General features: G+C 35.1%; 3 protein-coding genes across 3 annotated transcripts; all 3 read left to right on the top strand.

The window, feature by feature from the left end:
* The first annotated feature begins 5,059 nt into the window (after positions 1-5,059).
* LOC137722700 (probable purine permease 4) lies at positions 5,060-6,465 on the top strand. The gene has a single exon (XM_068461768.1). The coding sequence runs from the start codon at positions 5,104-5,106 to the stop codon at positions 6,370-6,372; it is 1,269 nt and encodes a 422-aa protein (XP_068317869.1). The 5' UTR covers positions 5,060-5,103; the 3' UTR covers positions 6,373-6,465.
* A 7,424-nt stretch (positions 6,466-13,889) lies between these two features.
* On the top strand, positions 13,890-16,729 carry LOC137726410 (ycf3-interacting protein 1, chloroplastic-like). The gene is made up of 6 exons (XM_068465337.1): positions 13,890-14,310; positions 14,385-14,429; positions 14,523-14,636; positions 15,591-15,671; positions 15,917-16,087; positions 16,501-16,729. Exons 1-6 carry the CDS (start codon positions 13,936-13,938, stop codon positions 16,588-16,590), a joined length of 876 nt encoding a protein of 291 aa, XP_068321438.1. The 5' UTR covers positions 13,890-13,935; the 3' UTR covers positions 16,591-16,729.
* A 224-nt stretch (positions 16,730-16,953) lies between these two features.
* Positions 16,954-18,135, top strand: LOC137726409 (uncharacterized). Its single transcript, XM_068465336.1, has one exon. It carries the CDS (start codon positions 17,079-17,081, stop codon positions 18,048-18,050), a length of 972 nt encoding a protein of 323 aa, XP_068321437.1. The 5' UTR covers positions 16,954-17,078; the 3' UTR covers positions 18,051-18,135.
* The last annotated feature ends 4,655 nt before the right edge of the window (positions 18,136-22,790 follow it).

Here is a 22,790-nt window from a genome sequence, read left to right as displayed (position 1 = left end):
AGGCCATTGAAATTTAATCCAACGACTAAAGTTATTATAATTTTTAAAGTGGACCCTTATTTGTAGTTGTTGGATCAAATTTCAATGGTCCGGATCCCCAGACTTGATGGATTAGGAGAAAGGGATCCGAAGAGGATTCATTTCCATTTTTCAATTGCCAGGATTGGAAAATAACACTATTTTATTTACAATTGACAATTTTCGATTTGTATTTTTGGTTGTAAGGAGGCAATCCATACACAGAACTCACTTTTTAAGATGGATTAGTAATCAAATCTTAAGTGATTAGAGAGTCCTTTCGAAATATCGGTTGGTGTCGACTTTATTTTTCACTAAGGCCTTTTGTTTCCCTCATTTCTTTTGGGTCAAAGCATTCTTTTCCCCAATTGGAAATATAGTTAATGAACGAAAGGCGATTGTATTTACAACTTCCATGAATGAATTTACCAAAGAGAAATGGTAATGTTTAACAAAAAAAGAAGAAGAGAGAAATGCAAATGAGACTCTTTTAAAGAGGACTCTTTATGAACTCTCTACCGTTCACAGTTTAACATCAATTTTCGTGTCAACATTATGAAACATTGTGCTTAAAACATGAGGTGACAGAGTGAGACTTTGAAAGAGTTCTCTTAGAATTTCTCATGTACCAAAAAACGACTTAGGAGATGTCAAAATCCTAAATAGAATGTCATTATGCATATTTGACATAAAAAATCTTTCCAACTGAAGTGTTATTTACTGACTAGATTTGAAGGCTTTGTGATTAGGAGTCAAATTTATTTTTAAATAATTTTAATGGTCGATTCTTTATTCCACTAATATTTCTACCAATAAAAATTTGTTTCAACATTTTTTGTAACAATTACAACCATTTAGACCTCTATTTTAATAAGAAAATAACATTTGACAATTCGGTTGTAAAAGTATAAAATTTGACAAAAAAACTTCAGATTACCACATCAACCATCAATTTTAAATTTAGGGGGGGGTGTTTTCAATTGTGATTTTGGGGGATTTTAATTCTTTTCATGAATATAGGGGTATTCAATTAGGATTTTAGGTGATTCTCTGAAATTCAAGATGTATTCAATCAGAATTTTAAGATAGTTTATTAAAATCCTTAGAAATTCTGGTGTAGTCACTTAGGATTTTAAAGAAGTTTATCACATTCTAGGTGTATTCAATTAGAAATCGATTTTAAAGAATTTGAGAAAGTTGAGGAATTAGAGGGAATTAGAGAAATTTCGTAATGTATTTTAAGCATCCACAAATCTCACCTATCCCTATGAGATTTCAAATGAATTGAATTAAAATTTTATATGAAATATCTACAAATCAATTAAACTCTATAAAAATTCATGGATTTATAATCCATTAAAATCTCTCAAATTCTCAATTGAATACACCCTCTTAGTTATTATAATTTGATATTTCTTTTAAGAATGATCTTACCTGCAATTTGAATAATCCATGAATTAATCACCAAATATGAATGAACGAAGCAGAAAATGAGCCTGGCTATGTTCAAAACATGCAAATTAAATTCTAGGTCTGCCTGCAGCTGCCTGCCTATGCAGAGGTTTTATTATGGAACCTTGTCTTATCAATACTAAGACCTACTTCTGAAATTGGCGCAGCTTTTCAGTTATTGCTGCCTAATTTAATTATATTATTTACTTTTAGATAATTGTTATTAGCACTTCAAAAATCTCATTTTACATTCCAAATTTTCTATATTAAGAAAGAAAAATACACTTATGAGGAGTATATAATGAAATTTTTAGAGTGCCAATAACACTTTCCTACTTTTAAGCTCATTCATGAAACATTTGCTCTATATCAATTTTAAAAGGGAAGTGTTATTGACACTTCAAAAATCTCATTCTACACTCCTCACAAGAGTATTTTTTTTCTTTCTTAATATAGAAAGTTTTGAGTGTAGAATGAGATTTTTAGAATATTAATAATAATTCGCTTTTAAAAATATTAAAAAGATAAATTTTAATTATGAGTAATGGTAGACTGATCAAATTTTTAGACTATATTTTTTTTTGTAAAGTAATAACAAGGCTCATACGATAGACTTTTCTTCCAGACCCTTGCAAAGTAGAGAGCTTTATTGACTTGGAGGCGCCTTTTATTTGTAAATTATGTGATGTGTAATAAATAGAAAATCAACATGATAATCAACAGTTAAATAATAATTCAATCATCAACAAACATAATATATGATTTACAACATATAATTAAATTGATGACCTTTCTAACATACCCTGTATTAATTGATAAAAACTGCATTAACTACAATCACTTGAAAAGAAAAGACATTACTAGCTAGAGTAGCCACTTTCCTAGTTCTTACTATAGCTCGATGGCCTACGAAGCTTTGTCTTGCGCATATATAATTGCTTAACCTATGATGCACCTACTCTATGCAATAAAAGTATATCATAGCTGGAATTATAATTTAGGGTGATGTGGAAGTCTACCGAATGCACTCACTCTTTCATTGTATTGGATCGGATGCATCCATTTTACATTGAGAAAAAAAATATATATATATGATAGCATTGAGAAAATTAGGTGCACTGACAAATCATAAATAGGACAAATGTATGGGTGGTTTATAGCAGCATTCTAAATAAATAAATTTATATTTTTTTAAGATTTTAAAAGTCGATAAGCGATGGTAAGGAACCTCGCCTCTAGATGTTTAGGCGATTTTTCAAATTTTAATTAAATTTATTATATAATATATTAATAAATGTTTACTTATGTTTTAAAAAATACATAATTATATTGAGATACATAAGTTGAAAAATAGAATGACATATAAAGTATTAGAACATATTGACAACATGATGAACAAGCATATAATGAGTATTCATCAAAGTAGTTAACAAGTCTCTTACAATTTATTAAAAAAATAAATTACAAAATAAAAGTTATTTATTTTTTAACTAAGTAAATCACGACCTAAAAAGATTTAGACGTCATTTTTTAATTTTTAAATGATATATACGCTATAACGTATAATGCTGCACGAAGTTCATCACTTCGCTTCATCGAGCTTAATAGGCTTCCCCTTTTCGGGCAAGAGCATCGTGATTCATGATGAGAAAACGTTTAATGCTCAGTGATGATACGTAACTGCTAACCACATCCAGTTCAAAATATTAATTCAATCCTACTCCCCAAAAAATCCCAGTTAACGACCAATCTTGGCAATCCTTATCCGAAGTTGGGGTCTAGGGCATCATCGAGACTAGGCATGCATGCAAGAAAGCAACGCATGCTTAAGAGTTAAAACACGTGTCGAAATACCCACCAAACCGTGTAACTGGAAATCTGAAAGTCTAGGCACTTGGAAATATGCAACCTCTTGCTCCTCGTGTGACTCAGATTTGGCAATGCATGCATGAGGAAGTGCTATAAGTGGAGGCCACGAGTAGAACGAGAAGCGTACAATTAATTTTAGACGTTTCAAGACTTCAAGTCATAACAAAAGCACATTCTCGGTTCTCCCTCTCTTTTTCCAGCTTCTTTGTTTGTTTAGTCAATTTGATTTTCGCACTTTCACTTTTTTTCATATGCATCCGTTCCAAGACTTGGAAGTCATAACAAAAACACACGCGCGTTCTCTCTCTCTCTCTTTTCCAGCTCCTTTATTTATTTAAAACTGTGATTTTCGCACATATTTTTTATATGCATATGTTCCATCAAGTCGTAACAAAAACACATGTTCTCTATCTTCCAGCTCCTTTGTTTATTTACAGGATGTGATTTTTATACATTTATTTTTGGATAATGCTAGAGAGACTAAAATTTTAAACTAAATTGGTAAACCAAATGATATGTCATCAATTGGAAATAAGTATGTTAATCAACATTTAAGTAATGATCGAATCATTAGTATCCACACCATTTGATTTACAAAATTTGGTTTAAAAATTTTGTCTTCTTAACATTACCCTTTAATTTTTTATATGCATATTCTTATTTATTTACAGCTTTTGAATTATGTAAATTAGAATAAAATCTTGTTTAACAAAAAAATCGCATATATAGATTGCACGATAAATTAAGTGAAGATAATATCGATACAAGTAGTAGAGACATAATTAATGCCACCTCTTCTTCATCGTGACTCATATTTGGCATTGCATGCATGAGGATGTGCTAAGTGGAGGCCACGAGGAGAACGGGAAGCAGACAATTAAACGTAGCCGTTTCGAGACTTGAAGTCATAACAAAAGCACATTATCCATCTTTGGTGTTTGAAAGTTTGATCGAGACTTTTTTTTTTCTTCTCAAATTGTTGTGGAGGCTCTTGGCGAAATGAAAAAAAAATTGTTATAATGAGTTGAATATATGAACTAAAACACTTTAGAAAAAAAAAAAAAAAAAAAAAAAGTAAGCATTTTAAATGTTAAGGGGATTCTGTTAAGATTGAGACTTTCTGTCATTTTATGTTTTTGCACAATATTTATAATGTTGACACATGAATTGACTTTAAACTATGAAATGATAGAAAGTTCATGAATAGTCTTACTTTTAAGAGAGTCCTATATACAATGTACTTTTATAAATTTATGTAAAATACTTACTAATATTCTCAGATTTCTATAAACTTTCTTTTAAGTTTTAATTGAATAACCCTGAAATTCATTTACTCATAAGAAATCTTGATTTAATATATACCTGAATTTTTAAAATTTTCTCCAATATCTCAAGTGAATACATCTTTATTCTTTAGCAGTTAATATTAAATGATGTAATGATTAATGGTTTGATTCTTTATTTAATAATTTAAATAAAAAATTTAATCATCAGGCGTCACATCGTGTAGTTTATAAAATATAAATAAAAAAGTTAATCTGTCTTGGTTTTTTTTTTTTATATATATTTTTATAATGCGTTTTTTAACTTTCTTTAAAACAAGCTGACTCTGAATGGAGACATTCGGATTTTGAGTGAAAAGATAAATACCACTGAAATTCTAAATCCACACTATATATACCTTTCTCATTAATAAGAGATTCACCTCCTCAACTCTCACCTCCTCATACCTCTTCAGTCTCTTCCCTATCTAATTTACATTTAATGGAGAGTTTAGTCCAAACTTCACCCATGAACTCCCCCAATTCCCATAACCACCATCACCACCACCATGATCACGGCTGCCCCACCCTCATCACCACCAACCACCACATCCCTCAGACCAGAACCAATTCATCATCATTCTTGATCAACAATACCACCACAACACAACTGAGCGAGAAAGGCTCAATGATCAAACCCAATAAGCGCTCCATGCCTCTCCTAGTGATCAATTACTTGTGCCTCTTCATTGGATCAGTCTCTTCAAGCCTGCTCTCAAAGTACTATTTCATCCACAAGGGCTCAAGCATTTGGGTGTCAACGTGGGTTCAATGCTCTGGCTTCCCTCTCCTCCTTCCATTTATTTTCATTCCTTATTATCTCCTCCATTGCACCCAAAGAAAACCCTTCTCTCACTTCACCCCCAAAATCTTAGTCCTGTCAATTCTCATAGGTCTTATGCTGGGTCTAAACAACTTCCTTTTCTCTTGGGGTAACTCCTATTTACCAGTCTCCACCTCCTCCCTCCTCCTCTCCTCCCAACTTGTTTTCAATCTCATCCTCTCTGTAATTATTGTCAAGCAAAAAGTAACCTTCTCAAATCTCAACTGTGTTATCCTCCTAACCCTAAGCTCAGTCCTACTGGCCTTGGGGTCCAACCATGACAAGCCACATGACCTGACACGTGGCAAGTATTTCTTAGGGTTCTTCTCAACAATTGGGGCAGGCTTGCTGTTTGCTCTGTATCTCCCGGTCATGGAGAAGATATACAGCAAGGTTTACTGCTACGCCATGGTGATCGAAATGCAGCTGGTGATGGAGGCTGCGGCCACGGTGTTGGCCACGGTCGGGATGGCCTTGAAAGGCGGGTTTCGCGAGATGAAGGTGGAGAGCGCGAGGGTGTTTGACAAAGGAGAAAACGTGTATTGGGTGACTGTGTGGTGCAACGTGGTGACGTGGCAGCTTTGCTTCATGGGGACAGCCGGCATGGTGTTCTTAACCTCTTCGTTGACCGGTGGGATTTGCATGACGGCGTTGATGGGGATGAATGTGTTGGGAGGCGTTTTGGTGTACGGGGATTCGTTTGGGGGTGTGAAGGTGGTTTCCACTTTCTTGTGTGGATGGGGTTTCTGTTCTTATGTATACGGCCTTTACATCAAAGCTAGAGATATTAGGGAAGAAGGCGGTGGTGAAGGAGGAGATAGAGACAAAGAAGGAACCCACCAAGAGATAGAGATGGATGTGCATAAAGTAAACGATAGTAGTGTTTAATTTAAAACTTTTATGATGCTTTTGGTGAAAATTGGAGTTGAGTTTTTTGTTTGTTTTTTAGATAAATTTGGATGTGTGAAATCATTGCTTAATTGCTCAAGTACATAGTTGTCTGCTATCATTTTCAATTTGCCTCGTCATTTTAACACTAAAGTCCATTAAATCACATCTTATTTAGTTTTTACTGATTTTTTGAGCTAGCGTTAAATCAATTATCCACAATCGCTTATACACATGCGTACACCAATAAAATCCATTTACAATCTACACAAATCGACTACTTACCAACAATTGCTTACATGAGCACACTACAATTTGTCGGTGGAAATTTTTCATCGAGCATATGGTTGGATATTTTAAAGTTCCCTTTACAATAAACTATTTCAGAAGTTTAATTTAGATAGATTATCCTCACAAAATCTTGGAAAACAAATTTTAAAGGTGATCTCATATCAAAGTTAGGATGGATGATGGTTGTACATTCATTGCTTTTTATGTGTATTCCCCCACCACCACTCTTTGCACTCAAAGGAAAAAGTAAATCTGAATATCAAACATCTACCAGTAGCAGATTGGGAGTATGCAGAGCCAAACGTTACACTAGGAATATAGAACGACTAAATACCAAGGTGCAAAGTGAGGACATTGTTAGTTTTGTTCATCCAATCTCACGTTATCATGTATGATGTCGGACAATATTATATGGTTGGAATAATTGATTTTGTGGGATTCACTCATTTCACATACCCTAATTAGAGCGCTTATGAATCTTTAAGGGGCACTAAGTTGATCACCTCATCACACCCACCTTTTCGAAAAATGGTCGATCATGAGCTTTTGTTTCTGAGTATTTTTATAATCTGAATATATTTATGCTGCTTATATAGTTGATTTTAAAAAATTGGTAGTGATCACAAGATGCAACGTGATTGACTATCATATGAAACTCTTATAAAATTAAGTTGATGATAATAAACTACAAATATATGTATAATTTTAGTGCTGATAGCTAACTAGCTACTAAGATATAGTGGCAATGATATCTCAAACTCGAATCTTCCATTTCTCATTAAAAAAATAACATAATGCATAGACATATGCAAACGGATCAAATACAAAGTTATGGCATATGTCATAATTGTGTTATTAATTAGATTTGAATTAGGAAACTATTATTTGTACTACAACACAAATAATCATATGTGCTCTTCTCTAAAATGAAAAAGAAAATGAGTACATAATAACTACCACCGATAAAAATTTCCTTAAATTATGACCATGTCCAGATAAGCATCGATTTAGAATGAAAGATCAATCTCTAAATCTATAAATATATAGTATATATACTATTGCAATTTGGATATGGATACAAAGGTTATTCATTTGGATTCATCACGGCAATGAATCGATAATAATAAAACAAAGAAACGAAGATATAAAAAGAAAAGAAGCTAAGTAATGTGGGAACTGCACTTTTCTTTTTTGTCCACAAATAATGTGGTTCCTTTCAAGTACAGTGTAGGGCAAAACATGGTGCGATCTTTACAAGTACACACGGGATTAAACTATAAACTGAAAAAAGGTCATGCGAGTTGGAGATTTTCACTAACCTTCTTAAAAATCTATGCATGCTCAGCCTGTTGGAGTTTGGAAATGTCGTTTCTGCAATCTAGTCGCACAGTTCGTTTGCATGAAAGAGATTTCTTGTTGGACGACATATACATGGCTTTTAGCAGGGACTTCCACTTTCCAAAGAAAATGTTTAAGCCTATTAGTGGGTAAAATTTTTGCAGATATGCATTAGAAAAGCATGTTGGATATTAGAAAAAAAAAAAGCATGATCATTTAATTTTGTGCCTTTTTCTTGTAAAGATAACGCATTGGTAGCAGTATATTGTTGTCACAATCTAAATCCAAATTAATCCTTATCCCCTTACCATTTCCATAACAATTCATTAAGATATTTAAGGAGTGTTATTCACCTTTTTTTTCATTTCAAAGAATTGGATGGTTTTTTCTTTCATTTCAAAGAAAATATATTTGTAATGACCTACAAAAAACAATGAAATGATCCATAAGTTTATCTTTTCCCCTTAAAAATAATGAAATTAAACACCAACTAAAATCCTTAAACTAGATTCATAAGAATTTCTGATGACATAGCTTGAAATTTAGCAAAAGGTAAGTTTTATTTTGCCTAGTAACGGCATCTTCAATGGAAGATTCAAAATGTCCTGAAATGGGCCTTTTACATTTTTTCTTTGCTGGAAAATTCTCTATTGGCGGAATGTAAATTATCCATATTCACCAAAAGATATGAATAAAGACCTGTGTTTACATTACTTTTTACATCTTTTTGGTGATGGATCCCACTAATCAAAGGTAGAAATTAAAAGAGATCTTAAATTTACATCATTCCCATTGGATTATAACATTCATTTGCATGTAACGGAAATATAAAATTAGATGTAAATATGATTTTTGCATCTCAATTTTACATTGTCCCATTGGAGATGCCCTAATGCTTATTTTGCCTATTTCTCTTTTCTTACCTAGTAATTACTATCTAATCTACCAGACTACAATTTAATGGTATACTGCTGGACATTACTATGGGTGTAATTGACTTCTCTTAGAGCTCATTTGGAAGTGCTTCTAAAATGACTAATTAATAACTCTTTTGGTAAAAATATTTTTGGAACCAATCCTTAGTAAAAATGTAAGTGAATCCTGAAAAAAAAAATATATATATATAATTGGTGCTTCTTGCAAAAAACATCTCAAATGCTTTTAAAATTTAAAAATATTTTCTCTAAAAACGCTTTCAATCATTTTAAAAACATTTTCAAAAGAATCCTTAATTTTTTTCTAGTGAAAACAAGCTAGTCCCTCTCATTAGCCTGCCTTTTGTTCGTCATAGCTTTTAGATCCCTTTCTTATTGCCAAAGTGGTGGGTCATAATAATTAAAAGTAAAAAACACTACAAACTAGAAAATAATATATTTTGAGGAAAAAAAAAAAAAAAAAAAAGATAGAGAGAGGTAGAGATCATAGAGGCGGATCCCCTTTTCTTATAGTTTAATCAGACCTATAACACAGTTTTAATCATTGTTTTACTCAGAAGGACTGAATATTTTCTAATATTTTCTTTTTCAAATTCATTCCTCCGAAACATATATATCCATATCTGTCTCGTGTGTGTGTGTGTGTGTGTGTGTAGGAGGGTGAAAATCGCCCCACAAAAAAAAGGAATCCAATTTGACGCTTAAATGATTTAATCTCAGTGGGCCATTTCCTAATTATTATATATGCAAATTTCTCATAATACACAAAGTAAATCTTAGCATGCATGTATTTTTCGTTCATTAACTTGATAAAACAAAGATAGATCATGTCATGGAATCTATGGCTCGATGATTTGATTCCTCTTTGTCTAATCTAATATATAAACGACTGATTTTTACTAAACAAAACAAAAGGCAGGCACCTCTTCTGCTTTCTACATATCAAATTGGGTTTTCTTTTCCATTCCAAGTTCCAATCAATGAGTGATACTAGAGAAACCATCGTTTTAGATCATATTTTGTAAATCCTATGTCGTGCCGGTTAGTGCTTGGAATTCTTCTTTAAATCATTAAAAATAGTAATCAAATCATCAACCGTCACATTATGTGGTTTACAAAACATGGTCTAAAAAGATAGCCTCTTTAGGATTTTTCCTAAACGAATATATGTATAAACATAGAAGAAGCATGATTTAATGGAGAGACATAGGTGTTCCGTCCATATGTCTACTTTTGATGTTAATATATGTCTACTTTTGATGATTAACAAATTTATATATATTTAAAGTAAAGAAGCCAATGATAATAAAAAGGTCAACGAAAGCATTTTTTTTTTCCAAATGTGAATCTTTGATTAAGTTGGACATTGCTTTGTTGCATGATATGATCTACGGTCTTTGCAATTTTATTCTCTTGGAAACGCATTATTTATAGACACCAAACAACGTACTAAGTACCAGTTTTATCAAAGTGTCTGTGTGTGAGAGAGAGCCAGAGAAAGAAAGATCCACTTACAATGGTTGCACATTCTTGTAAGGAGATATATATGGCCACAACCTTGCCATGAAAGCAGTAATTAAGATATAAATATTACAAACAATTGTACGTATCTAACCCTAATCTGTGGCTTTAATTACCCCTTAAGCAACTAATCCTGTCAATATATGAGATTATCTTTTTAGTAGACATCATGTCCATTACGTACTCGTATACATATGTATAGTATACCAAGGCAAACTACTAGATTGGTATCAAATAAACGAAGCCAATGAATGTATGCTTATTCTGTATGAGTGCCAAGACAAAGGTCTCTATATATTACATTCACAATTTCGTACATGTTGCCAAATATGTATTACTTATGAAAGAAATTGAAGTTCTACTATAAAATCAACGGACAATATGAGAAGTAACCAACTTACTTATAAGTTTATGAAATGTCTTTTCTCCTGTCAATGTCAAATTCATCTCAACACGTCTCCTTACATGTGGCGAACTTTCAAGTCTAACACATGGACAATACAAACAAACAAAGTCACGTGAAGTGCATGTGGCTGTTGGGCTTCACATGAGGGATAACCTGCTATGATAACATGAAGAAAGTTGAGGTTTTAACATAAAACCAATTAACAATATGGGGAGTAGTCCAACTTATTTATAAGTATATGAAAGGTTCATTTCCCATTAATGTGAGATTCATTTAATTATATGCACGTACATTGTACAAACAAAAAGACATGAAAATAAAGTTGCAGATATGTATGCAGGACAACTCAGGTGGATCCAATTCGTCCTGTGAAATCCCAGGGACAAGAGAAACTATTTGCTTAAATTCCCTCTTGTGTAGAGCTTGTTGCCATTGTCTCCCCATATAGCCAATGGCCAAGAATTCGTCAATGGTGGCATTGTGCACATGCATGGCTGGTAGGACGTTCGAATATCATTTGTCAGAAATTCTGCATGCCGTGCTCTTCTAATAAACCTTCTCTATCCATCTATTCAAGATTTTCGAGATTTTAGGGGGAAACAAGAATGGAGAATTGGCTTCTTTGTTGTCAAAGACTCAAATGCTTTTCGTTTGATTCCAAATTAGTGCATATATAGTGGCAATTAGGAATATAATGCCTTTGAATTTGTTCCATATTTTTCAGTGCACGTGCTGCATATAATCATCATGCAACATCACTAAATTGAGTAATCTTGTCATTCCCTAACATAAGTTGAGGTTTCACTATAAAATTAATTAGTAATATGAGTAGTAGCCCAACTTACTTATAAGATTATGCAAAATCTCTCATCCCATCAATTTGGGATTCATTCTCAACATATCCCGTCATGTGTGACGAATTTTCAAATTTAACACATGGACAACATAATGGGATGGCGTGAAGCGCATGTGACCGTTTAGCTTCTCATATTGGACTACATGCTCTAATAGCATGAAAAAAGTTAATGTTCTACCATCAAATCAATTGGTAATATGAGAGTAGTCCAACTTATAATCTCAAGCAAGGTTCTTATTTCCAGCTGCCACTACATGGGCAATCCATCCCACCTGAGGATACATAAAATTTTACCCCAAAGCTTATGACGTATTAGAATAGCACTGTATTGATATCGATTTTGGATTATTAATCATAATTAATTTGGTTTGAATTTACTTTCCTTAAAAATAAAAAATACAAACCAAACTTTGACGATACGAAAAAATTTCATTGATACGAAAAATAAAATTACACTTAGTCAGGAACATAAACCCCTCATAAAATAAAATTTTAGTTTGAATTTACAGTGCAACAATATTCAATATTTAATGTCACAATATTGATGTGCTTTCATTTCACGTGACACGTCCCAGTTTATCCTAAGACTAACAAAGTTTGTCAATCCTTCCAACTCCATGCCTGTCTGGTGGATTTGATAGGAGTGATTGCATTGTCTGTGACAATTTTTTTTTTTATAATTTTTTTCCATTGTCTGTGACATTAGTGCATCCATGTTTCTTGAGGTTCAGGATGAGAAACCCGTTAGGGGTTGGGGCTTTCAAAATTTTGCCCCGTATGATATGCTGAGGAGCACCTCAAATCTTGTCAGGCCCAAGTATATAAGGGTCAACCAATGTACAAAAGCCCAACTTTACTTGATCCTTACGAAAAGGAGAAATGAAAAAAAAAAAAACCTAATGGTCAATTTGGAGACAATGGCAAAATGAACCTTTCCCCAATTCTTTCTTGCCCTCACATCAAGGGAAGAATTCTTTCCCCTCCTAATCTCTCTCCCCTTCCCTCTCCTCTTACTTAAACAGTTACGATTAAGCCACGTTAATATCTTATATTGATTTTTTTTTATAGAGACAATAGGACAAAAAACAAAGTGTGAGAGGAGGAAAGGAAAGGGAATGGGAATAGGAGTGGACATAATCCTATCTCACATCAAATCCACGAGACTTTGCCAAGTACTAACCTCTGCTATGAACCACAACCGCAACGCAATGTCCTTCAACCTGCACAAGAGGAACAATAATCTTGCACCAAAATAGTTAAAGTACATCTTCCGGATGAACAATTTTAGGTCACTCTAATCTCTAACACGCAATTGTGGTAGAAAATTTCTATGCCTTTGATCTAGACGAAAATTTACCTACAAAACAAACAACATCTTTGATCAAAGACCAAAGGTGCCCACAAGGAGTGGGAGGGTTTGACCATGGATCGCCGATGCCTAAGTTAGTTCCTTTGTAAAAAAAGTGAGTATTTAGAAAATATTGCGTCAAAAAAAATGAGGCGGCAAAGAGTCCATTAAGAGTCTTACTTTTTAGAAAATCTTCTTAGTATTTATTTTCCTATTATCCTATTAGCTGGTTATTGGTTATGAGCACTCAAATTGACATTTAGAAAAAAGGGTAAAATGCCATTTTCTAGAAAGTAAACACTCATAAATGTTTTTGCTCCCTCTACCAAAATCCTTAGAATTTAGCATTTTTACATGTCGAAAACCATGTAGTTTTAAGGGATCTTATTTTCACACTCTTTTTACCCTCTTTATTTAAGGTTGTGAGATTGGATAAATCAAACGAAGAACAACAAAAAAGATTAAAGAGGTGAGAAGATAGAAAGGTGTGTGTTTATAATTGCATTCAAAACATTTGCTTAAATCTCATTGATCATGATTCTTCAATTGAATTTGGGAACGGTTTTCAGTTTTCAAAATAACTGAAAGCTACTTTTATGAAGTTTTAAAATTTGGCTTTCAATTTTTGTATAAAGACAGTTACTAAACAGAAAAATTAAAAACGAAATAGTTATTAAATTGCTTCCCAGTGACGTTGCATAGTAAATCTGAACTTGACCCGACTTGTTGAAGCCCAATCCGGCCCATTGACGAACCCCAGTAGTAGAGTGGAAGATTAAGGGATAGAATTTGCCAATGCATGTAAACTCCGATCACTAACAAATTCAAATACCAAGAAGCTCATGAAGGATTTCAACTGCCATTTAGAATGAAGGTGGTGATGGGTTTGCAAATTCTCCAAGTGGCGCCACTGCCACCACTCACTGCTTCCTCCACCACATCCTCCTCCTCATCTTCTTCTTCTTGTCGGGTCCAAACCCTCCCACTCTGGCTCAACCAACGCCACTCCCACTGCCGCCACTCACGGCCTCAGCTTGCTCTCCCACCTCGCCACTCGATCAAAAGAACCACACTCTCACTCGTCGGCAGGAAAGGTAGGAAATTGCAAGCTTCTTCATCATCTTCTTCAACTACCCAACAAGACCAGGATGACGAAGAAGAATACGAAGACGACGAAGAAGATGAAGAAGATGAATCGGACCCTGACCCGGAAGACCTCGAATACGTGGGCCAAATCAAAAGGGTATCTTGCTTTCTTCCATTCTTTGATGGGTTTCTTTTCATTTCAGTATTTCACACACTGTTATTGTTGGTTAGGTGTTGGAGCTTCTCCGAAAGAACAGAGACATGCTTTTCAGTGAGGTATAGTGTAATTCAGTCAACCCATTTCTCCATTTACTTTAAAGTTCAGAATTTGGGCCTTGATCGAGTTTGGGATGGTGTGCAATCTGATAGGTTAAGCTCACTGTTATGATTGAGGACCTGCGAGAAGTTGAGCGCAGGAGACTCCTCGGCATCGAAGATCCTGATGCCCCTACTAGGGAGGAATTGGCTGATGTTCTTGAAGAAGTAAGCCCTTCATTTTAATTCCCTTGCTACACTATGCTATTTTGGGTGAATTTTCGATAGCGTGATTCATGAAACAGCGAAATTAACATGTATTTGCATTGCTTGGGTGGAATCATTTCATACATTCACACAGTGACTTCATGAATGCAAAGTAGCTAGGAAGATCAATTGAAGGGTGTCTATTCATGTACTGAGTACTGACTTTCTGATACCAATTCGTGGGTTAGCCGCTTATATAGACTCAAAGAAATCCTGCACAATTGGAGGGCCTCAGAGCTAGTCACTTATTTTTTCACCTGAACCATTATAATAAAGCCCTTCCATTGGTTTGACATGCACAAATTGCAATCCTTCAGCTAAGTAGTTCATAATTATAATAGAACAACCTCTAGTAGATGCATTTCTTCCATCACTGTTAGATATCAACCATGAAAGCTTGCTGAAGACAACTGGATGGTGAAGCATCATTAAATAGATATGCATCTTCACTATGTCAAAAGCACGCATGTTGTAAGAGAAAGTTATATATCCTCACTGGTTTACACAAGTCATGAAGTATATGATCCTTGATGCTTGAATGCACGCCAGATACAAAGTGTTGGAACTTCAGAGTTTGATTATTCACATAGGTGACCCTCTCCTTATGCTAGATAAAATGATTTGCGGAGTGACCCTATTGAAATTCCTATGATTGTTCACATAGGTGACACTTTGCAAATTTTCTTCTTCACTGGCTATGCTTCTTTACTATAATGATTCATGAAGAAGGAAGGTTTCAAAAGTACAAAAATGATGTGCAGAGTGCCCCTAATTTATATAAATTGTACGTTATGTCATTACAACTTTTTGCTTTGATATTTATACCCTTCTCAAATCATGAGAGTGGGAAACTTGGTAATAGTTGGAAAAGGTAATTCTATTATTGTGACGCTAATTTGTGATTCTGTGATTTAGGTGAATGAAGGAAAAATCCCAAAAAATCGACTTGCTCTTAAACTGCTGGCAGCGGAAATGAATCAATGGCCTAATCTAGAGGTATTATTGTAATTCAGTATAAAATGATTGATTTTAGAGATGATTTTGATGTGTAAGTGGAAAAACAACATAAAGCCTAGGATAAAACGCCAAGCTTCCAATTAAATAGCTTGTAAATCTTAGACAGCAAATATATGAAATTTTCCTTAGATGAATCACCAATGCTTTTTCACCTTTATCTATGTTTCTAACCAACACTGGATATCAATTTGCTCATCTGTTCCTATGTTTTGTTTATGGTACAGGTTCAGATTACACCAGCGAAGAAAAAGCCTGGTAAGTCCCTGTATGCAAGAGTGACCGACACTGGAATTGATCTTCAAGAGGCTGCTAAGAGACTGAAGATTGATTGGGATACAGCTGCTGAGATTGATGATGGTGATCTTAAAGATGAAAATGAAGTGCCGTCAGTTTTGGTTTGTTACCTTGGCTTTCTTGTGATAAAATGATCTTATCAAGTTCTTGCAATTGTCGTATATGCGCTGCTAATTATGTTATGATTTTACACTAATGCAATCATTTTCTCTAATTTTTCTTTCCTTTCAACAAAAAAGTACGAAGAAAAAGTTTACCACCGTTGTGATAAGTAAATAATGTTTGTAATTGCAATCTATCATTCAATACTAAAATACTCCGAAAACCTTAATCAATACAAAGGCAGAAAACAGCTCATAGTTAATTGTTTATCTGCCTTCTGCAAAATGAATGCTTGATTGACATCGATATATATGTGAGGACCTTGTCAAAGTACTCATGAATTATGAGTTGCGAATAGTTTTCTGGTTTAGCTAATCCTCGGGTTCCTAATACGCAGTTTCTTATCTCGCAGGGCTATGGAGCACTGTACTTAGTCACGGCTTTCCCCGTCATTATTGGTGTATCAGTGGTATTAATTTTGTTTTACAATTCACTCCAGTAGAAATCTTGTCTCGTCGTCATATTTTCACTGTAAAAATTATCATTCCTTGCAATATACCGAATACCGTTCTGATCTTCACATGAGTTTTGTACATCTAAATGCTAATTAGAAATATCAAATATCATGTAAGAATCTTGTATCTGGTGTTATTGTATATAGTGTTATGCAAGCACATGAGATCTTGTAGTTTATTTTATTTAATTATTGTTAATAACTTAAACCTGTTACAAGTCAACTCTCCTTCATGGAGATTTACATTATTAAAACCGAATTATCGTATAGATTAGCAGTTTAAACTATTCTAAATACAGTATTAAATTTTGCCGGCCCTTGTTTATATGGAGCAATTCGACATGGATATCACTACTAGGTTTGGATTAGTGGAGAATATGCTGATCACGTCTAAGTTCATATAAGTCTTATTTTCCCTCCTTTTTAAGTAGTCCAAATCCCAGACTTGTTCCTCAGGATTTCTGCTTTTCTCTACCATGGATTATCCGTTCTCGGGCGAAATAAGTGACTACTTTACTCTTGGAGATCTAGAAAAGCAGATTTCTGTAGATCCAATGTCACTGAAAGAATCATCACACAGAGAAGTGAGTGCTGAACCGGTGGTGGATGTGCCGGTTGTTGCTGCTCCAAAGCCGAATGCACTTGACCAACAACCGCCCCTGCTGCCGCCTGCAAACCCCAAGTTCTTAAGCTTCAGTCTCCCAAACTCAGCAACCTCATCGCCTCGAGTGAAGAAGAAATGGAAAGACGAAAGCCAGGCATCTCCTCGGCAGCAACTGGAGAATCTGAGCCACCTGCAACAAGAAATTGAGTTCCGGCGGAGCAAGTCATGTGGTCAAGGGAGGACATTTGCCCCGTCAGTTGACTTTGATCTCTGGCTGATCAAACCAAATGCCGCCGAAATAGTCTCCAGGCACTACAGCAACCTCTCCAGGGCCGAGTCCAACAGAGTTGCTCATAAAAATGGCAAGAACAGGGACCCACATGACGATGGGTTCACATGTGGGGCCCTATGCTTGTCCATCCCTGGCTTTGGCAAGGCAAAGCCAGTGAGAGCAAGAAAGGTAGAGCCTGATGAACTGGGAAATGTCATATCCAGGACAGTTTCCTTGGAAAAGTTTGAATGTGGCTCTTGGGCTTCAGCTATGATAAATGAGCAGGAAGATGACAACACCAGTCGCTACTTTGATCTGCCATTGGAGCTGATACGAAGCAGTGTCAACGAGGCAGATTCGCCAATTTCAACATCTTTTGTGTTTGGTACGGATCGAAAGGGTGCCCTGAAGAATGGATCAACAAGAGCACAAGGCCGGAAATCACACGAATCATCGCGCAGCGTTCGGTTTTCTACATCATCAGATGCTACATCACCAACTGCTTGCGTTACTCCTCGCTTGCGCAAAGCAAGAGATGATTTCAAAGCTTTCTTAGAAGCACAGAGTACATAACTTACTCTGCTTTTTGGTATAATGACTGTATTGGCCATGTTATAAAATAATGCGAGTAGATTGTAGCTATAGTCCTTCAATTATTACCCGATTATCACTTTTGTTCGTGAATTAAGCAATTCTATAGTCCTTCAACGTTTAATTGTGTATCACGTTGGTCTTATGTCAAAGTCCGTTTGTTTTTCTATCTAAATTTAGGGGCCTTGTGTTTGTTCTTATCGTCATAACATGTAGTTATAGTTCTTGAATTATACGGTGTTAGTAGGCCTTTTTGTCCTTAAAAATGGTAGAAAACTAATGTGTTTTGAACTTTTGATGGTATGATACAAAAACCGGTATAGCTACAATTCACTCGAAAAAATGCAAACACGGAAGCCGGCTATTTTGTTAAGGTAGTTATGTGACAAATGCTACATTGTGCAGGTTGGAATGGCATTGGGCCAATAACCGAACTCGGGCTGGGTTTGGAAGTGGGTTTGGTTGGTTCTATACTTCCATTTGGAAGCTTAGGGCTACTGCCGTTCTCTTAGTCTACTAAACCCAAAAGACAATGTCCAATTTCCCAAAGGATTGGACCAGCAGACAAAAAGTGTGCCCCCCAAGCTACTCAAGGCCTTTGCTTGAGCCCTAGGCAACTGGACTCGACAAGGTTGCCCCGACCTGTTGGCAATTTTTGACATTGTGTCGTATCCAGGTTAACCCAGTTTGAGTTCATATCAAATCTAATTCGAGCTATTTAGTAAGAGGATGGTACATTTTTGCCAATTTTCTTAGTGGTGTTGGCACTGGCGTATCATTGAGGGGTAGGGGTCAGCTGATCCCTCGAACTTCGGTAAACGATCATGGATATCTTGGGTATTGACTCTCTGAACTTCGGTGAATGTTCATGGATACCTTGAGTGCTGCCCTTTTGAATATTAGAGTTGGCTTCAGACATGCCCTCCAACATCATTATTTTTTGGACAAACATATTAATGGTATGCAATGATATCAAACATTATTAGTATGTTCAAGATAAGTGTGTTTCTTTGTTAAACATTCATATAGGAACAACCTTGGAACATGTTAGTTACCCCCTCAAATGAAAGCATTAACAGGTGTGCATTATGCCTTTCCAAATAACTTTAAGCTTACCAAGACTCAATGAAATAGCGATATGCATGCTATTTATGGTAAAAAAAAATTGCGCGCGCCCCTAATATTATTTCCTGGATCCGTCACTGGGTGTGGGTAGTTTTTTTTATGATTGTTGTGGTTATATCCTGTGTCATGTAAGTTGGGAAAAAAGTTGAGAAGAAAAGTTGGGTTAAGCAGCATTTTCCTTTATACATAGATTTTGTTGATTGACTTGATTCCAACCTACTCCGTTCTTTTGTTAGGAATTGGCTCGTCATCGTTAGTGCCCTATTTTCGGTTGTATTAGGAAAACTGAAGGTTCATAGATTCTTGTCCTAAAAAAAATTAAGAATTTCCTGTACAAATTTAAATTAGGAATCCTAGGAGCTTAATTGGAATAGGAAAGAAAGTGAATTTTCTTATCCCATATAGAATAGGAAACCTAATCAGGTTATAGCATGTAAACCACCCCTTATATATATAGGGATAGGATAAAGGAACAAATATTTTTACAAACATTTTTACACTACTTCTTTGTAGCTTTTAGATATTATATCATTCAACGGTCTAGATTAAGAGTGAAGTGAAGAGTTTTAAACATTAAATGATACTAATCTAAATCAAAACAAATATCTAATAGAATAAAATAGATAAATAAATAAATAAATCAGAAATTGAACCCTAATAACAAAAAAAAATCTCTTCTTTGTTTATCATGAGGTCTGCAATGTTCAAATAATCAGAATTTTAACCCAAATAAGCGCAAAGCTTGATGCTCATATTGCCATAGTAAGATCGCTAGAAACATCGGAGATTTGATTCGTAATAGAAAAAAAAATTGTTGAAAAAAGGAAACGAAGCGAGGCAAGAAAATCAATATCTAAATTACAATATAGAACCAAAGGCAAACATTCTTAGGTAGCAACATATCAAAAACCTGGCAGGAACACAACACATACTTTCGACTTACAATCAAAACATATGGAAAGGGTATTGAGATAGATGGTTTTTTTTCTTTTTTAATTTGAAAAACTAAAAGGGTAGAAAAATTATCAAATACATGAATTGACAAAACTAATAAAAAAAATTCCAAAACCTAATTTAACCACCCTACAAATATGAACAATAATAGATTTTACGGTTTTGTTTTGCTTATGTAATGAAGGTTCAAGCATGGAAGTTGCAGACCTGGGGATCAGAGATAAAGGCTGTGGACCTTCTTTCTTATTTTCACGATTAGGTTTCTTCCTTTTTTTTAAGTTTGTTCCAAGTTTTATGTTTTTTTCAATTTTATTTTTACTTTAATATTAGTGAAAATCCACATAAGCATTCATGTCATTTAATGAATAAATAATAACCCTTAGATGTTATAAAATTTAAAGGCTACAAAGAAGTGTAAAAATGTTTGTAAAAATATTTGTCCCTTGATCATATCCTTGTTTATATATAAATATCTATAAACAAAATGGCGCAAGGTTGAAAAGCACCCACAGAAAAAAAAAAGAAAAAAAAGATCACAACAGAGCAAAAAGAGGGATTATGCACCAAATTTATGGGAATGTCTCAATCACTTATCTTAGAGCAACTCCACCGTTGCAAAGGCCCCTCCAGGCTATTCACTATTTAATCTACCCAATGAACAGTAACTGCCCTTAATGAACAGTAATTGCCTTTTGCATCTCTACCCCTACACTGAATAGCCCTTGCAATTGGCAATAAAATATTAGTATTTTTTTATTTATAATTAATATTATATTATTTAATTGTATAAATTAATATTATATTATTAATTTATCTTTTCCAATCTCTTCCTGAAACTTCTACCATTTTTGTTTTCTTCTTCCTTCCCACTCTCTCACTCCCATTTCCCTCATTGTCTTCCCTTTTTTCTCTGATCGACCTTCTCCCTCCCCGCTCTTTTTTTCTCCCCCATTTCTCCCTGTTTTCTTCCTCAAATGAGGAAGTTGCGGATTTTGTACTTGATTTGGATCGAAATACCAGCAGGTCTTTCTTGTTCCTCAAAGCAGAAAGAGAGCAGCATCGAACCCACCCGCCTCCCGCCATGTCTAAACCCGTTGACATGTCCTTCTTCCTCCTCCTCCTCCTGGTCTTATGCGGCCAGGCCCACGAAGGCCGCTTGCTCATTTCCAACTTCAACCAATCAACGCCATCCGATCTAATCTCCGATGGAGTCCACCACCACCACCGGTCCCACACCTTCGCGCCCTACCTCACTCTCAACAACCCCCTCTCGGCGGAGGACTCCACTTACGAGCAGACCTACAGGTTCCTGCCCTGCACCACCACTGTGATCGGCAACCTCTTCCTGATTCTGATGTTCTCCCTCGAGGGTTTCGATGACCCATGTTTTAAATTGTGGTTGACACCTGACGTCAGCCTTGCATCACGTGGCCTTCGGGCTTTTGAGCTAGCAACTCTTGTCGGGCCTCTCCCTAGGGCCCGCTTGGGCTCCATCACCAGCACATGCTGGACCTCCCCACTCAGGCTCTCTGACCCTGTTTGAGAGCCAGTCCATCGGGCAATAGCCCATGGTAGAACTGCTCTTACCTATGAAAAAACACTCATCACGTTGCTAGAATCCCCTTATACATACATATCCCATTACATTAGAGAAAAAAATATAGATCACAACAGAGAAAAAAGAAGGATTAGTTCTAGGGTTTGCAAAAGTACTGTGTATTCTATTATTAATCAAAGAAGCCGTGATTTCTCTACCTAGAGAAATCACAATTGGACGTATGCAAAAGTTTTGCAGAACTAGTATAAGTCTTGTTTGTTTTTAGTTATTCTCTAATTTAATAAGTTTAATTTATTGCCAGATACATAAACAAAAAAATCCAAAGTGTTGTATATGTGGGAATGTCTCAATCACTTCTCTTACATATGAAAAAACACTCATCACGGCGCCAGAATCCCCCTTATACATACATATCCCATTACATATTCCCGTCTATTGTTTTAATTTTCGTTTTATCATTTACACGTTGCTCCAAGAACTAGCTAGAAAGTGAAATTATTATTGGCTTCTTGTACTGATTCAATGAAACAATTCGAAAGTTACATCAATCTGCGTCAAGTCAATAGTAATGTAAACATCTCATGCACATATATGGAAACAAAATGAGAGACCTACCTTCCTCCCAACCTTCTAAATAAAAGAAAATCCTCGACTTTGGTAAATTTCGTGTTCACGTACAAATGCTGCTGCATGCTTCTAAGAAAATTCCTAGACTTGGTAAAATAACAGTCCATGTTCAACTTCTTCTTCCCTTCTTTTACCTAAAAAACAATTTACATGATACATACACACTGTTAACGTACTGTTCTAAAACAATCCTATAATGCTACTGTTATTTTCTTTTTACATAACATTGGTGAGACTTAACTAACACAGTATTTGTAAAGAAACCGTAAAAAATGTGCACGCAGAATGTAAGTTTTTTCGTGTTAGCGTGGCTACATGGGTTTACAGTTGAAGCTTGACAGGCCAATACAAGTGTAAAACCCGACATGGGTTTGGTACGTACACCATTTCAATTCCACATGTGTTCATGTGATGCGTGTCCCCACCACCACCACCATTTTTAACCTTCTTTATATATA

The sequence above is a fragment of the Pyrus communis genome, chromosome 2 (genome assembly GCF_963583255.1).
Source record: "Pyrus communis chromosome 2, drPyrComm1.1, whole genome shotgun sequence".
In the NCBI taxonomy this organism is placed as follows: Eukaryota; Viridiplantae; Streptophyta; class Magnoliopsida; order Rosales; family Rosaceae; genus Pyrus; species Pyrus communis.
This window is presented reverse-complemented; position numbering and strand designations above follow the sequence as displayed.

Excerpts from the sequence above, each read along its gene's own strand:
- LOC137726410 (XM_068465337.1), top strand. The coding sequence starts at position 13,936 with ATGAAGGTGGTGATGGGTTTGCAAATTCTCCAAGTGGCGCCACTGCCA. Across the intron at positions 14,637-15,590 it reads TGGCTGATGTTCTTGAAGAA|GTGAATGAAGGAAAAATCCC; the intron begins GTAAGCCCTTCA and ends TCTGTGATTTAG. Across the intron at positions 16,088-16,500 it reads ATGAAGTGCCGTCAGTTTTG|GGCTATGGAGCACTGTACTT; the intron begins GTTTGTTACCTT and ends CTTATCTCGCAG.
- LOC137726409 (XM_068465336.1), top strand. The coding sequence starts at position 17,079 with ATGGATTATCCGTTCTCGGGCGAAATAAGTGACTACTTTACTCTTGGA.
- LOC137722700 (XM_068461768.1), top strand. The coding sequence starts at position 5,104 with ATGGAGAGTTTAGTCCAAACTTCACCCATGAACTCCCCCAATTCCCAT.